The sequence below is a fragment of the Trichosurus vulpecula genome, chromosome 4 (assembly GCF_011100635.1).
Source record: "Trichosurus vulpecula isolate mTriVul1 chromosome 4, mTriVul1.pri, whole genome shotgun sequence".
In the NCBI taxonomy this organism is placed as follows: Eukaryota; Metazoa; Chordata; class Mammalia; order Diprotodontia; family Phalangeridae; genus Trichosurus; species Trichosurus vulpecula.
The window spans coordinates 169,763,278-169,781,435 of NC_050576.1; the positions used below are offsets into that span (position 1 = coordinate 169,763,278).

The 18,158-nt window shown below is 37.6% G+C and overlaps 1 protein-coding gene across 3 annotated transcripts in view; it reads left to right on the forward strand.

Annotated features, from left to right (window-relative positions):
* TRIM37 (tripartite motif containing 37) overlaps positions 1-18,158 on the forward strand; it is a 141,506-nt gene that overhangs the window by 83,852 nt on the left and 39,496 nt on the right. For all 3 annotated transcript variants that reach the window (XM_036754513.1, XM_036754514.1, XM_036754515.1), the window contains 4 exons: positions 594-773; positions 6,671-6,785; positions 7,587-7,805; positions 11,141-11,277. In XM_036754513.1, the coding sequence (XP_036610408.1) occupies positions 594-773; positions 6,671-6,785; positions 7,587-7,805; positions 11,141-11,277 (651 nt within the window). The remainder of the gene's footprint in view (positions 1-593; positions 774-6,670; positions 6,786-7,586; positions 7,806-11,140; positions 11,278-18,158) is intronic.

Below are 18,158 nucleotides of genomic sequence, written 5' to 3' on the forward strand. Positions count from 1 at the left end.
TGTTATTTCCATTTACTTTATTGTAGTCAGTATTGATGTGTTTTTCTTGGTTCTACTTAGCTTGTCCTCGTGCATCAGTTCATGTCTTGTCATGTTTCTATTTTATTACATTCACATGCCACAATTTTTTTTAGTTGTTCTGTAGTCAGCAGACATGTATTTTGTTTTCATTTCTTTGCTATAACATAAAAGTGCTGCTGTGAATATCTTGGTATATATAGGACCATTTTCCATTTTTTACCTACTTTGCATACGTGTTTAGCAGTGTGAATCTCTGGTTCAAAAGGTGTGAGTCATTTAGTTGAATTCCAAATTGTCTTACAGAATGGCTAGACCAATTCACAGTCTCACCAACAGTGTTTAATAGTATACTTCTTTTCTTTGTTCTGTCAACATTGTCTTTTCCATCTTTTGTCAGCTGAAAATTTTTTGAGTATAAAGTGAAACCTCAGAGTTGCTTTAACTTGCACATCTGCTTTTTACTTTACTTGTTATTGATAAACTGGAGGAATTCTTCCTCTAGTTGTTAATAGTTTGTAGTTCTTTTAAGAGAACTATTAATATCCTCCTTAATGGATTTTTTCCAACGTTAGGTATGAGTACCGTGTTGAGATGGTTCATCAGTCTTCCAATGATCCTGCCAAGAATATCATTCGAGAATTTGCATCTGATTTTGAAGTTGGAGAATGCTGGGGTTATAATAGATTTTTTCGTTTGGACCTACTTGCAAATGAAGGCTATTTGAACCGACAAAATGATACAGTAATTTTAAGGTAATGGGGAGTTTCATATTGTGACTTTTATCTTTTATTTTAAAGTAAAATTCTGAGAATATTGTTCTGTGAAAAATAAACACTAATGCTGAACATTTACATTAAAAGTAATTTTCATAAAATTTTCTTAATGAAATTAATAAAATAGTTCAATATTGCAGCAAACCTGCGATCTCATCTGTAGGAGTCCTCTGTCTAGTAACACAGATTGCCATCCCATCCATGCTTTCCTATTCTGTTCCCATCATTGAAAATGGAGGAATGAAAAAGCACTTACTAAGTACTTTCTATGAGCAAAGCACTGCTAAGCTTCAGGGATATAAACAGAAAAGCAAGACGGTCCCTGCTCTCAAGGTACTCACATTCTGATTGAGGAGATAACACATAGAGGAGGTTCTTGTTGCAAGTCAGATGGGGTGGCCCCATGGTCATTAGGGTGCAGTTACAAAGCAGATAGTTAACATATCTAATGTCATTTCTGTTGATAAAAACCCTGTGTCTGATGTTGAACCATTTTATAGTGCCAAGGATTTTGGTGGTGAGAACTTTCTTTTCCAGGTATTTAATACCTCTGGCTGCTGAGGAAGCTGGGACTTCAGTACCTACGGAAGTAGTTGCCAGGTCACATCTTCACAAGGGTTGATTTATTTAAAGGCTGGGCTAGAACTAGGGTCGACAGTTTTGTGGGCTTTGCTATCCTACGGGCTTTTACACTCAGGGTTCTGGGCTATTTCCATCAGGGTCTGAAGGGAGGTAGTGGTCAAGGTCATTTGACTTTCCTGGCATATGGCACCTTATTTCTCTTTCTCAAGGTGCCTTGTTACTTCAGTTAGGCTGGCTTGCCCGCCCTGTTCATGGCAGTTGATCTGTAGTTGCTAGGGGTGGTGGACTCCTAGATCGTAACTGTGGGGGCTAAACTGGAAATGGGACCAGTGGTCTGGAAGGCAGGAACTCTTGGACTCGGGTCCGTGGTTTACGAACATAAGTGCTAGGGAATTGCCTGAGACATTTAGAGGTACAGTGCCTAATACATTTGTTACAGGTGGGATTTGAGTCTAGGTCTTTTTGATTCTCCACTCTAGTACCCCTCTCTCTTATGCCATGTTCCCTTAGTAATAATATATAATATTTTACACTTTCATAGAGCTTTAAGTTTTAGGGCCAGCTGACCCTGTAAAGTAGGCAATATAAATTTTAACTTCTTAGAATTAAGTCAGTAAACATTTATGGAGCACATACTATGAGTCAGGCATTGTGCTAAGCACTGTGGACGGAAAGAGCCCTTAAGGGAGTTTACAGTCTAATGGACATACAGGTAATTAGTGTCAAGAACCAGGATGTGACTAGTACTCTTGCCACTCTACAGTGCCAACTCTGTTATTATTATCAGTATTAAATAGTTATTCATATTTATCAGTATTTAATAAATAGTATTTGATCCCCATTCATCTAATAAATTCCATAATCATTTGACTATAAATCATTTTAAGGTGATGTGATATAGAGGGAAGAACTCTGGAATTTCTTTCTAGTTACATTTGAAAATAGCCGCCACCTTTCTGCTATGCATGTCCCTAGGTCGGGAGAAGTAGCTTGTTGTGGTAGAGCATTGAATTAAACTAGGTTCATTTTTTTTTCCCCGTGTTAGTTTTGTGAAAGGCTGGCCAATCACTTAGTTTTTGTTCTGTAAAATGAGGGTGTTTGGACTATGCTATCTTAAAAGTTCCTTCTGGCTTCTAACAAATGGGAGTTGGAGGGAAAATCTCAGAACTTTTAGCAAATCTTTGGCTTTAGAAGTAGAGAAACAGCTTAAGCGTGCTAACCTTGGAGGCAGACTCTCAGATTGGCCTGGCCTAGCATAACTGGTATCCTTTGCCAAAACATATCTCTGTCCTTGCTTCCTGAAATGTTCCTAGTTTACTTTGTTATACTGCTTGAAGTCTGACCACTTAGACATTTGTTTTTGTTAACTAGAAGTCTCTGCTATTTTCTGTGATTCATAGAGTCATTGTGAAGTTGTTCACATAGTTTTTCCTTCTAACACCTACGTGAGAATAGGTGGATTGGAAATTTTTATTTTAGGGGAAAAAGGGTGATAAAGCTTTAATTTTAAATACTGGAGCACTCCGTGGGATGGTGCAGACCCCACATTGAATTAGAGCAGGAGTTTACTTGGGGACTTTGGAGGTGGGGCATAAAAAAGGAAGATGGAGAGAAAATTGCTAATGCCAACGTGTAAATTTTACAGAGGGTTATCCTTACTTACACCTGGGAAAGGGTAAGGAAACTTTCCCCTCCTTTGTTTCTTTAGTACCACATGGTTTGCTACATTTCTGGAGGTGCTTTATAGTTCAGTCACACTATAGGTTAAATAGGCTTTTATGGGCTAATCTTGCCTTCTAGGTATCCCCAGTACAGAGCATTCCATCTACCACTTCTTTCCTTCATTTTTTTGGTATGAGCAGCTAACTCCCATGCCTAGAATGTATTCTTTCCACACCTCTGCCTAATAGAATCCTAGCTTTTTTTCTTTTTCTTTTTTTATTTAATATTTAGTTTTCAACATTTATTTCCACAAGATTTTGAGTTACAAATTTTCTTCTCGTTTCTACCCTTCCCCCACCCTAAGAGGGCGCATATTCTGATTGCCCCTTTCCCGAGTCTGCCCTCCCTTCTATCACCCCACTCCCCCCCACCCCCCAACCTCCTTATCCCCTTTCCCCTTACTTTCTTGTAGGGCAAGATAGATTTCTATACCCCATTGCCTGTATATCTTATTTCCCAGTTGCATGCAAAACCCCCCCTTTTTTTTTTAAACATTTGTTTTTAGAACTTTGACTTACAAATTCTCTCCCTTCCTCTCTCCCCACGCACCCGCCTTGAGAAGGCAAGAAATTCAACATAGGCCACACATGTATCATTATGCAAAACACTTCCATAATAGTCATGGTGTGAAAGACTAACTGTATTTCCTTCCATCCTGTCCTGTCCCCCTTTTATTCAGTTTTCTTCCTTGACCCTGTCCATTTTCAAAAGTGTTTGCTTTTGACTACCTCCTCCCCCAGTCTGCTCTCCCTTCTATCATCTCCTCTTCTCATCCCCTTCCCCCCTACTTTCCTGTAGGGTAAGACTCCCAATTGAATGTGTATGTTATTCCCTCCTTAGGTCAAATCCGATGAGAGCAAAATTGATTCACTGCCTTTCACCTGCCCCCCCTTCCCTTCCAATCATAACTGCTTTTTCTCACCACTTTTGTGTGAGATAATTTACCCCATTCTATCTCTCCCTTTCTCCTTCTCCCAATATATTCCTCTCTCACGCCTTAATTTTATTTCTTTTAGAGATCATCCCTTCATATTCAACTCACCCTGTGCTCTCTGTCTATATATATGTATGTTCCCTTCAACTACCCTAATACTGAGAAAGGTCTCATGAGTTACACATATCTTTCCATGTAGGAATGTAAACAAAACGGTTCAACTTTAATAAGTCCCTTATGATTTCTCTTTCCTGTTTACCTTTTCATGCTTCTCTTGATTCTTGTATTTGAAAGTCAGATTTTCTGTTCAGCTCTGGTCTTTTCATTGAGAATGCTTGACAGTCCTGTTTTATTGAAAATCTGTATTTTGCCCTGGAGAATTATACTCAGTTTTGCTGGGTAGGTGATTCTTGGTTTTAATCCTATCTCCATTGACCTCTGGAATGTCATATTCCAAGCCCTTCGATCCCTTAATGTAGAAGCTGCTAGATCTTGTGTTATCCTGATTGTGTTTCCACAATACTCAAATTGTTTCTTTCTGGCTGCTTGCAGTATTTTCTCCTTGACCTTGGAACTCTGGAATTTGGCTTCAATATTCTTAGGAGTTTTCTTTTTGGGATCTTTTTCAAGAGGCGATTGGTGGATTTTTTCAATTTCTATTTTATTCTTTTTTATTTTATTTTATTATTCTTTCAGTTTCTATATTCTGGTTCTAGAATATCAGGGCAGTTTTCTTGGAAAATGATGTCTAGGCTCTTCCTTTGATTGTGGCTTTCAGGTAGTCCAATAATTTTTAAATTCTCTCTCCTGGATCTATTCTCCAGGTCAGTGGTTTTTCCAATGAGATATTTTACATTGTCTTCCATTTTATTCTTTTGGTTCTGTTTTATAATTTCGTAAAGTCACTAGCTTCCATTTGCTCCATTCTAATTTTCAAGGCAGTATTTTCTTCAGTGATCTTTTGGACCTCCTTTTCCATTTGGCTAATTCTGCCTTTTAAGGCATTCTTCTCCTCATTGGCTTTTTGGAGCTCTTTTGCCATTTGGGTTAGTCTATTTTTTAAGGTGTTATTTTCTTCAGTATTTTTTTGGGTCTCTTCTAGCAAGTCGTTGACTTGTTTTTCACGATTTTTTTGCACCACTTTCATTTCTCTTCCCAATTTTTCCTCTACTTGTCTTACTTGCCTTTCCAAATCCTTTTTGAGCTCTTCCATTGCCTGAGACCAATTCATATTTTTCTTGGAGGCTTTTGATGTAGGTTCTTTGATTTTGTTGACTTCTGGTTGTACATTTTGATCCCTTTTGTCACCAAAGAAAGATTCTATAGTCTGAGTCCCTATGTGCTGCTTGCTCATTTTCCCAGCCAGTTACTCGACTTTTGAGCTTTTTGTCAGGTTATGACTGTTTCCAGAGAGGAGAGTGCTTTGTCCCAAGCTTCAGGGGTTTTGCGCTGCTGTTTTCAGAGCTACTTCTATTCTCAGGTGGTTTGATGCTCCTCTCCTGTCCTGTGCTCTGGTCTGTGAGTGCAGATACTCCTTTCTGCTGTGTAACTACCAGGAGAAAGCCCTGTCTGCAGCCACAACAAAGCTCTGCCACACCAGTGCTCCTCCTCCCCAAGGACCTCCAACCAGGACCGTGACCCAGATCCAAGCAGGACAAAGGCAGAGAACCTTGACTGAGAACCTGCAAAGCTGTCCCTGCTCTCCTGCTCTGATCAGCCACTTGATTCCCCCCACATTGTGCTGCCTCGAGGCTGTGGCTGCACTGTGCACTTCGCTCACCCAGATCCAGCAGTTTTCCCACTGACCTGCTCCATTGTCTTTGGCATTTGTGGGTTGAGAAATCTGGCAACTGTCACACCTCAGTGATTCAGTGCCGTTGCTCCACCAGGTCTACTCTGGCCTTGTCTGTCCTGACGTGGCCCACGTTGGGCTGCACTTCGCTCCCAGCATAGACCATTCCTAACAACTATCCAGGCCGTCTTGGGCTGGAGACTTGTTTCCCTTTGTTATTTCATGGGTTCTGTAGCCCTGAGATTTGTTCAGAGTCATTTTTTACAGGTGTTTGGAGGGATTTGGGGGAGAGCTCAAGTGAGTCCCTGTTTTCAAGCCGCCATCTTGGCTCCACCCCAGCTTTTTTTCTAAGCAAAGCTTAAATATTACCTTTGCAGGAAGCCATATTAACATTTTCTCTCACTTGAAATTTGTATATATGTACATGTACTTCTGTTACATCTTTCCTTCCCCCCTCACCTTAAATTCCTTGAAGCCAAAGACAATTTCTTTTTGTCTTAATATCCCCAGGATCTAGGATGTTGCTTTGTATGTGGGAGGCATTTAATAAATGTTTATTGCTGTTAATTGTCATTTGTTTCTATGGAGGAAAATGCCTCCTGGTTTTCAGATAGCTAGCTTAAGAAATGAATTTAGAGAAAATGATCCATTAGTCAATGTAGATTTCAGGTGATTTATACTGGTGATGTAGACTGATCAAATGACCTAAAAATTTAGAATTTGAATATAAATTCAAGGTCTCTTTTTAATAATAAAATTTTATTCTTTGAATTAGTTTTTAATTTATCTGCTATTTCTCTATGTGCATAGATTTATATGTATTTTTGTTTGTGTATACTTCTTAAGGTTTCAAGTGCGTTCACCAACTTTCTTCCAAAAATGCCGGGATCAACATTGGTATATTACTCAATTGGAAACTGCCCAAACTAGCTATATCCAACAAATTAATAATCTTAAAGAGGTAAGCGAGTAACATCTGTCTTTAGATCTGTGCTTCAGATGGACTTTTTGGTTATTACATTAGCTGTTAGATGGTAGAATTGCTATTTGCTACTGATAGTTGAGGCAGACTTGAACCTTTTTTTCTCAATATGTAATTTTTGGAGTCTGCAACTCTGCTTAGATTCTTCCATTTCTTGGAGACTTAGTTGGTTTTTCTGGTTTCTTTTCCAAAGACTGATATTTTTAGCTATTTTTAACAAAGGATATTTTTTCTGAGCGTGAAGAAACAGTGAAGACATCATTATCACCTATAAAGCCCTTGTAAGATGGGGATTTTTCAAGACTTGGTAGTAGTTTTATGTTACCAAAGTAGAATTTTTTTTGAAAAGCAGAGAAGAAATTTTAGGGAAATATTTTTCTTTCCAAAATGTGGCAGAGAGAATTCATGGGAGGGAAATGCATGTGATAAGATGCTGTCAAAGTTTTCCATTTTGATTTGTTACTTTAATTGCATCTCAAGACCATCAGATAAACAAATTTAACTAATGTATTGAACATTATAATATATGCTACTCTTGCTACCTATAGGATAGGTATGTATAAGTATGATGGAAGGAAATAGGATAGCTTATTCAGTCACAGAAATGAAGATTGGAAGGGATTTTGACTGGGGATGGAGTAGATGAAATGGAATTGTTTTAGGGTTTCCTAAAAAGAAGTAGAATGTATTGAGGTAAGTAGAAATACCTTCCTCATTTACCATGTGATTAAGCAATCGCTATGTTTACTGTTCTGTATGTGTTGATTTTGTTTTTTAAAGAGACTTACGATTGAACTTTCCCGATCTCAAAAATCAAGAGGCATGTCACCACCAGACACCCACCTTAGCCCTCAAAATGGTGATGTTCTTGAGATGAGAGCTAAGAAAGCAGGATCAAGTTGTGAATTGCTTCTTGAGGGTATGCCTGCTACAGCTTCAGTAAGAGAGGCCAAAGAGGATGAAGAGGATGAAGAAAAGATCCAACATGAAGATTATAATGTAGGAAAATATTCTCTTATTTCAGTACTGTTTTTGATATGAGTGCCATGATGATTTTTTTTTTGTCATTCAGCAGTCAGTAAGTCAAAATAAACATTTATTAAATGCCTACTGTGGAGGTCACTAGGTGGCACAGTAGATAGAGCATTGGGCCTAGAGTCAAGAAGACTCAGGTTCAGATCCAGCTTTAGACACTCACTAGCTGTGTAAACCATCACTTCACCTCTCTCTGTCTGCTTCAGGTTTCTCATCTGTAAAGTGGAGATAATAGCACTTTCTTGTCACAACTGTTGTGAGGATCAAATTAGACAATATTTGTAAAGATAGTAGGGGCTTAGTAAATGCTGCTTTCTTTCCTTCCTATTATGTTCTAGGCATAGTGCCAAACACGGGATACAAACAAAGGCAAAAGACAATCCCAATCCTGGCTCTTGGTCAAATGGGAAAGACAGCAAGCAGATATCTATGTATAAACAAAATGCATAAGAGTAAGTTGGAAAAAATTAACAGAGGGAAAGCACTAGAATTAAGGGTGATTGTAAAAGGCTTCTTATAAAAGGTGGATTTGATCTCGGACTTGGAGGAAGCCAGAGAAGAACAAGACAGAATTACATAAAATCCTGCCTTTTGGTATATTATATATCTCCACAAAACTCATTTATAAGATCTCCATTGTAAGGCAGAAGTTGAGTCAAAGCACTCCAGGCACTTTGGAGTTAAATACATGGTATCACAGTACAGAACCAACTGTATTCAATATTAAGGTAGTTTTAGAAATAGGCCTAGTAAATTTTAGATTACTGTGTGCCACAGTACTCAGAAACTGAGATTTATCAGACACTAGTAAAATCCTTTCCTGGAGTCCTAGGAAACTTCATTGTGAGTGAATACAGGTAACCTTGTGAGTTTTTTTTTCCCCTTTTTTAAAAAAAAGTTATTCCTTGCAGAGAGGTAGTGAATGCAAATCTGGGTTCAGGCAGGAAGACCTGCGTTCAAGGCCTGCCCCTCCCCTGTTCTGGCTCTGACCCTGGCCAAGTCATGTAACCAACCATTCCGTACTCTAGGCCATTTTCTGAGATTTTAAATTGCAGAGCACATCCTGTTCTGAATTGATGAAAGGGTTTTACTCATTGGGGAGTTCCCTCTCCTAAGGAAACTACATGTCCAATAAAAAAAAAAAAAAACTTTTGCCTTTGTATCACCTTTCTTTCAAATATAGCTTTCCATCTCTTGTAATGAAGAATAAAAAAGCAATAGAGAAGAAAAATCAGTCTGTCAATACATCATTGGAATCTGACAGTATGTGCAGTGATACATAACAATTATCTCCCAGCTCTGCAAAGGAGGGAGTTTCATGTTCTCACCTCTTTTTGTCAAACCTAATTTTATTCTGTCTTTCCCCCATTTACATTGTTATAATCATTGTGTATATTGTTTTTTTGATTCTGCTTACTTCAGTTTATTGTTCTTACTTTAGCATTTGTCAAGAGAATTAGCAGAGCATGACTGTAGAGAATCAAAATGATTAACATAAAACTAAAGTGTTAAAAAAATTTTGCCTGCCAGCTAGTTTGAAAGTATTTTTGATTAATTGAGGTTGAAAATTACATTCTTTCTCAAAAGCCTACTTAGCACATCTCTGTTTCGTTGTGATATTGAGTTGATCCTGGGAGTACCAATGGAGCATAAGATCTCATCGGTCCTAGTAAGCTCAAAATACCTCTTTCGGCCCAGCAAACAACTGTGTGTTTGTGTGTGTTGTACATGTAACTGATTTAAATTCAAAAGGCCAATTATCACTTAAGTTAGAAAAGCTAGCCACCAGTTGATAATTATTTTGGCCAAAGTACCACAATGCTACTTAATCGGGTTCTTAGCCAAGGGTCCATGAACTTGTTTTTTCAATATTTTGATAACTTTATTTCAGTATAACTAGTTTCTTTTGTAATCCCATGTATTTGATTTTATGCACTTAAAACATTGTGAGAATAATCTTCTGTGTGGCTTTTTAAAGACTTATAACTTGACGACTTTTCCAGTGTTCTTGCACTTTATTCTGTACTCTTCAGTCTAATAACACTGGCCTTCCTGCTCTTCCTTTCACAAGACGCTTCATCTCATGACTGTGCATTTTCACTGGCTATTCCCCATGCCTGGATTACTCTTCTCACCTTCATTTCTTGGCTTCCTCCACATCTCAGCTAAAATATCATCTTCTACAGGAAGCTTTTCTCTTCCTCATAAATGCTAGTTTCTTCTCTTTGATATTGCTCCCAATGCACACACTCACTCTCTCTCTCTCTTCTCTTTCTCTCTCTGTGTGTGTTTCGAGTGTTGATTGAATGTTGTTTGAATGTTGATTCTCTCATTAGAATGTGATTTCACTGAGAGCAAGGACTATTTTTTTTTTGCCTTTCTATTCCCACAGGTTAGCTCAGTATCTGGCACATAGTAAACTTCAGTTCATATATAACTTCCCCTGCTTCTCCAGATTTCTGTATTTTTTACATTATGGTAATATTTCCGTTACAGTTATGTACCATAGTTGGTTTAGCCATTCCCTAGTTAATATGACTCTGTTTTTAAAGGCTATGTCTACTGAACTTGGAACCTGGAATAAAAAGCTGGAAAATCTTTAAGAATAGGCCCAGTGGTAGTATCTTTGTTGGAAAGTTTGGCTACAAGGTGATGATGGTTTCAGTAACTCTTAAGGATAATTCTTCTAAATTGCTGAGAGGCTGCATTTTTCTTTGGTGAAGAGAGCACCCATACCAAGGAAACTATAGAACCTTGATGGAGTTTTGAAGTACTGATAAAATTACGTATTTATTGAGCACCTGACATATCCTTTGTTAGGTGTCGTGGAGGAGACAAAGAAGAATGAGATGTAGTCTCTGCTCTTCAGTCTAGTTGAGATAAAACATAAACTTGTGAAAAGATAAACCATAGGATCACAGCTTTAGGGATCAAAATCCAACCCCTTTCATTTTCCAGAGGAGGAAACTGAGGTGTTTTGACTTCACTTTCATTGCTCTGTCCATTATACTACACACCTCATATAACAATAAAATATTTAATAGTATAAGCCCATGACAAAAATGTCACAAGGCAGTATGTGATTGAATTAGCAAGTGTTATAGGTGATAATTGTTATCTGAGTTCAGAAGAAGGTGAAATCACTTCATAACTGTGAATGCCCTCATTTTAGTGTTGTTCCTGGAAGATTTGAAGCCTTAAGTTTCTAAGTTTGTATGGGTATTTGTGTGTGTGTGTGCACGTGCGTGCGTGCGTATGTATGTGTTCATTTTAACAATTCTTTTCCTTTGCTTTGACAGCATGAGCTTTCAGATGGAGATCTGGATATAGATCTTGTTGGAGAAGATGAAGTAAACCATTTAGATGGTAGCAGTTCTTCTGCCAGTTCAACAGCTACTAGTAATACTGAAGAAAATGATATTGATGAAGAAACTATGTGAGTAACTTATACTTTTAAATTTTAAAGTTCATTTTTCAATTTTATGCTCCAAATTCTCTCCCTCTCTCTGGTCCTTCCTGTACCCATTGTGATGGCAAGCAATATGGTACCTAATGTACGTGTGAAGTTGCGCTGAATTTAAATAGAGCTGAACTAGTCAATATTCGTTCAACTGGAAAAAATTGCATCTAAAAGAAGTCATTTTAGCTAACTAGAAGTGGCAGGTTTAGTATTTCAAGTTTAGAATTGAAATAGGTATCGTAAAAGTATATATTACCTAATGCTATTAATTATTTACCCAAAAACATGACATAGGTCCAAACAATGTTATAGGGGTACAGCTAGGTCTTTAGGAATGCTATTTATACACACATACAGTAAACAACAGGACATCAGGGGTTTAATGCTACTAGTTTCAGTCATTATTGACCATCCAAATTTTGTGCTGGGCTGAAGAGTAGGCTGTATGATGTTTGTTAACATACTAGTGATATTATTGTTAAATATAGCACAGTGGTTAGATCAGCATTATTATATGCATCGTGCCTGTGTGTGAATGCAGTACCTCTTAGGATAATATCAACTCTTCTTCCACAACATGCCTAACATCTATTGCCTTTTCTCTACTCATGGCCACCAGCCTAATTCAGACCCTCTTTACTTTTCACCTGGATTGTTATAGCAGCCTCTTAATTTGATTTCTTGCCTTCTAGTAATTCCCTGTTCCCCATACATCATCCACACAGTTTTCAAAATAATCTTCCTGAAGGACAAATTTGATCACATCATTCCTTTTTTCAAGAACTTTCAGTAGCTCTGTGTTGGTTTTGTGATAAACTACAAACTCTTCTGCTTGGCATTTAAATACCTTCACATAATCTGACTCCAGCTGACCCTCCCAGGCTTATTATTGCACGGTATTCACCTCCATGTACTCTGCATTCCAGCCAAACTGGCTTACTCGTGGTTCACCGAAATCAGCATTTTCTCTCATCTCCATGCATTTTGTAAGTTCCCAGTATCCAAGACTTGAATCCATTCCTTTTTCACTTCTATCTAATAGATCTCTAGCTTCTTTTAGCGCTTAGTTTATGTTCTATAGTCTATAGGAAATCTCTCTTTACTCCTCCGGTTATTAGTGTTCTCTTCCCTCATCGGTAAAGTGTAAAATCCTTGAGGCCAGGCTATTTTTCATTTTGTTCTTGTATCCCAAGTATCAAACATAGTTTCCTTTACGTAGTAGCATGATAGCAATAACTCAGATTGAACTGGACTGGAGCCACAAGAGATCTTAGAGGTCAGTCACTCAACATAAAAACAGTTATATAATTCCTTTAAGATACAGACCAGGAAACCACAATAATTAGCAATCAAGTTGTGTTGTTTTTTTTTTAAATTGTTGTTATTATATGTTTTCCATTTGGATTTATAGTATTGGTGGGCCAGCCTATTCGCACTTCTGATCCATCTTCTTATCTGTCTAAAGTTGGGTGTTGAGGTATATTCCTCCTACTGTTTCCTAAAGTAGTATATATATATTCCACTCCTTTGTGAGCTTATACATCATAACAACTAAAAGCATTAGCCATCAAAATATCTAAATGCCCCAATGCCTGATACTTCCAAAAATTAAAAATCATCATTGCAATATGAATTATTATTAATTTTTTTGGTCCAGATCTATTTTTCCTTTACTATTATTATTGTAGGAAATTTTCGTTATCAATATGTACCTATAACTGTTCTGCAATATGTAGACCTTAGAGCAGGCCTGCACATCCTGGAGCCTGCAAGCTGCTTATGGCACACCAACAGATTTTGCGTGGACCGTGAAAAATGTAGAGAATGTCTTTCTCTACATTTTTTGCAAGCTACCAAAAGCCTTTGGCATGCCGCAAGTGGCCCATGGACTGCAGGTTGTGCAGGCCTGCCTAAGAGGGTTGCTCAGAGAACCAGAAGATTTAAGTATCTCTTTGACTTAGTACTTGAACCTAGGGTCTGTCTTACTCCATGGCAGGTCCTATATCTCAGTATGCCATGCTGCCTCACATGTCATTTTAATTTTTATGTGCTATTTAGAAATGACTCATTTTCCTGTACTAAGTAAAATAATATAGTTGGGTTTTTAGTTAGGGGTTTTATAAAATTTGTTCCAGATTACTAAATAGAAGCTCTTTGAATCTGTTATTGAACTTTGACATTCTGTTCAAAGGAATCATGGTATTTCTGAGTTAATGAGGACCTCAGAGGTCATTCAGAGTAACCTATTACTGAAGCTTGAACTGTATAACATCTTTATCAAGTAGTCATTTTGTCTTTGCTTATTAACTTTCTGAGATGAGGAACTCATTCCACTCCACTTTTGGATAGCTATTGTTAGGAAGTTTTACTGTTGAGCCAGTATACCTTTCTAAAATGTTAACCCTTCAGACCTAGTGATACCTGAACAACCATTAAGTTGAATACATTTAAAGCCACTGTTATGTGACACCCTTTCATATAATTGAATGTAGCAATACTTAGCACACTTTCTCTTGTATCATCCACGGTGTACTTACCTTCCCTCCCCTTCCCCACCCTTATTAGATTGTAAGCTCTTTGAGAGTAGACCTAGTGCTGTCTCTGTCTTTGTGTCACCCAACACAACACCTTGACAATATTGAGTGCTCAGTAAATATTTGCTGATTAAGTTAATCTCACTCAGAATTCACCTGTCATTCTGATGTTTTGCCCCTCTTTCTGTCATTTTCCTTCCTCAAAGTCTTTTAGCATCATCACCATCACATTCTCTTCTCTTCCTCTCTGATGACAGAGTTGAAAGTTATTTTTCGTGGATCTAATCTCTACTTGAATCCATAGTCCTACGCTCTTCTGCGTCTTTTAGAATATTGTTTCAGTTGTTATCCTATCTCTTATATCTATATCCTCCCCACTGGTTCTCTCCCATCAGCTTATAAAACATTCTCAAGGCCTGCACTCTAAAGTTTTCTTTTGGCCCTTCGTATAATAAGAATATACAACTAGAGCCTGAAGCTTGAGCAGTCTAACCTACTAATTTTTACAGATGAGAAAATTGAGGCCTGGAGAGGTTAGATGTGCTGCCCAACATCACACAGTAGCAGAGCCCATGATTCAAATCCTGGTTCTCTTACCTTTTTCACATCTTCCAAATTTTTGTGAGTGAATTTTGATATTGAATTAAATCTACCTACTGTTCCATCCTCTTTCTTCCCTTTGATTGTAACACTTCTGGAAAAAAGTAGTCGCCTCTCCCTCTTCACCATCTATTTTCTTCACTTCCTTACAATCTGGCTTCTTCCCTCACCATTCTACTGATACAGCTCTTGCAAAGTTTACCAGTGACTTTTTTTCAGTCCTCATCTTTCTGTAGCATCTGATTATAAGAACTCTTGACTGCTCTCTTATACTAGACACTCTGTTTTTTTCTTTCCTTTTAAAAACAGTCCATTTCTTTGGCTTTCTTATATATCTTCTGTTTCTCTCTCGTCCTCACTGTTCTTTGACTCTTTTTCTGTCTTTGTCCTCTCTCCTTTGTTCTTATTCATTTCTAAGACTACATCTATGAAGATGACTCTTATGTCTATATCTCCAGGCATAATCTCTCTTGTGAACTCTAAAGCTACATGTCAAACTGGCTTCAGGACATCTTTGTGTGGAGGTCCCATCAGGACTTCAATTTCATTGTGTTCAGAATTGACCTAATTACCTTTCTCCCTAAGCACCTCAATCTCCTATTTTTAAAACCTTGGTGTTATTTTTTACTCTATATTTTGCCTCACTTTTCATATCAAATTACTTAAGTCTTAATTATTTGTCTGCAGAACCTCTTGCAACTGCCCTTTACTGTCATGCCCTTAATCCAAGCCTTCATTAGTACCTGCTTTTACTACTAAAGTACCTTTCTAACAGGTTGTCTTTTTGTTTTTTACCTCTAAAGTGCACTTATTATGTATTATAATTATCTCTGTCATCTCTCTCTACTAGAGTGTAAGTTAAAGGAGAGCAGGTATCATATGATGTTCATTAAACAGGTGATTAATAAATGCCCTTTAAATTGAATTGAGTGTCAGTTTATATTTTATTCAGCCACACTTGTGAAAATGGATTGAAAGGTGCAGATTCATTATCTCCTAGGTAGTTTTAGAAAGTGAAAGTCTAGCTTACCACCTCAATGGTTTTCTTTCCCTTCAGAAAATCACCTCCTTTCCTATTTTTTAAGTTTATTGAGCTTTTTTTTGTAAGTCATTGTGCTAGGTTACGTTTCTTGATTTGTCAACATTATCTGTGATTTCTGAGTCACATGTGATACCTAGTAATCAGAGCCACTCCTTGTACTGTCTTTTCAATATTATTTCAACTAAGTTTATGTATATGCTCACAAGTATTGTAAATATACAAGTATTCTTTACCATTTTAAGAAGTTATAATTAGGCGTGTTTTGGGGAGGTCTTAACTTAAAAGCTTACAGATTTTCTATCATTAGATGATGATGCTTCATCAACCCAAGCCACAGTTCAATTCTGCAAACCCTTAATCTGATTTTTTTTTTTGGCTTTTTGGCAGGGCAATCAGGGTTAAGTGACTTGCCCAAGGTCACACAGCTAGTACATGTGTCAAGTGTCTGAGGCCGGATTTGAACTCAGGTCCTCCTGACTCCAGGGCCGGTGCTCTACTCACTGCGCCACCTAGCTGCCCCAACCTGATTTTCTTCTACAGCATCTATTACATGCAAAGCACTGTGCTAGTTGCTCTCTTTAATGCTTGATTTTGAAAAGGATTCCAGGCGTAAACAGTATTTAAAATGACATATATAATGTCATAGTAAAATTTTAGTTCTTGTATAATACCCAAAGTATGAATCAACTCAAATTTCACATTCTGAAAAACACTCCAGTGTACAGGTCAACTCAGTAAATGTGGGCAGGCAGTAAGGATGATTGCTTCTTCCAGCTTCTGTTGGATGAGGTTGTAGAAGAAGGAATGGGAGAAGAAAGAAGGACTTGAGTGAAATATGAAGGAAAAAGAAATTATATAGGTGACTTGAAAGGTAGATTAGTGAAATAAGTTATAAGTTGAATTGAGGGAGGAAAATTTTGTTGAAATTTGGAGAAATTGAAAATTATTTGAAGAAGAAGAATCTCCAGGCCCAAATGTTGGTCTAAATTATACTTCTTTGTTGAAAGAGAAGGAGGAACAAGGACGATTGTGAGAACATAAAAGGGTTAAGAAGGATTAAACTATAGAATCAAGAGGAAAGAAAGCGAAAGTTGTTAGCAATACTAGAGCAGGTAATTTTTTAAAGGTAGGTACAACCAAAAGGATAAAGTAAATTGATAGAACGGTCAATTCAATTGTGTCAGACAAATGGATGAATCAAGTACATAAAGTTGAAGAGGAGGTAGGTTGGGACTATGTGTATTTGTTGTGATTGAAGCTAGAGTTGCCATCTTATTAAGGAGGTAATAATTGGCTCTAAAGATTTTAACTAGGTACTTGTTGTTGAGGTGTTTACCTATAAGTCATTAAAAAAAAAACAGGGTGAAAATCTCAACTGGCACATAGAGCATGGAAAACCAGGTGATAACTTGAATCTAGTCAACAGTGTTTGTGTTTCTACCACAGCTGAGTGTTTGTGTTCTGAGTATAGGCAGATCTTTTTGGGGAGAAGGCAAAGGGACTTAAAGAATAACGAAAGATAAGAAGAGGAAGGTATTTCTGAAGGAAAAAGAAGTCTTCGGTGGGGAAAAAGAGATGTGAGGTGGAGAAGTTGTCCTTGTCAGGATGGTAGAGAATGGAAGATTGTAATGAAAGAGGTGAAAGGGAAGGAAAATGAATAGTTTAAAATTTGAGGTTCTCTTTGAAGAGGAAGGAGCGAGATGCTTCAGGGAGGAAGAAGCTGCTTGTCATCTTAAGCATGATAGTGAGGAGGCACAGAAACTGTCAATGAGAGATCATCTAGTAGGGTTCGGAAGAAGAATTGGGAAGTAGGAATTGGTGACTCTCAGGGAGTCGGGGATCCTGAAGAAGCCACTTGTTGAATTGATCAGAGTAGAGAGGTTTTGTATCTTCCTGGGAGCATAGATCGAAGACATAACAGAGAATGTCCCAAGACTTATCAAAATGGGTGATAAGTATCCACTTCTGACGATTATGATGGGTGCAGATGACACAACCAGAAGAAATTTAAGTATTATCAGCAATCATCATGCCTTTGGCAAAGAGGTTCCAGACCCTGTGGAGTGGGAATGGCGAACAGAGAGGCAGGAATAAAAAAAGCCTTGGTATAGGAGAAGGAGAGTGATTTTAGGAAGGAAGCTCCTGGCTGACAAGGAGGAGATACATGAGAAGAGGGTTTAGACTTCTAGATTACAGCTTAAAATTCAAGGATGATGATGGGGAGATGGGGAGTTACAGTTCAATAAAGATGTATTTAATTAAGACAGAGCTCAAGAGAGGGATGATATAAATTTTTTTCCAATTATATGTAAAAACAATTTTAAATATTCATTTTTTAAAATTTTGAGTTCCTTATTCCCTCTCTTTCCTCCACCCTCATTGAGAAAACAAGCAGTTTGATATTGGTTATACATGTGCAGCCATGCAAAACCTATTTCCATATTAGTCATGTTGTGAAAGAAAACAGATTAAAGGAAACTTCCCCTCCCTGAAAAAAAAAGAACATTTTAAAAAAACCTATACTTTGATCTGCATTTAAACTTCATCAATTCTTTCTCTGGAGGTGGATAGCATTTTTCATCATGTGTCCTTCAGAATTGTCTTGGATCATTATTGCCGAAATCATTGGTTGCTAAGTCATTCATAGTTGATCATCAGACAGTATTGCTTTTATTGTATAT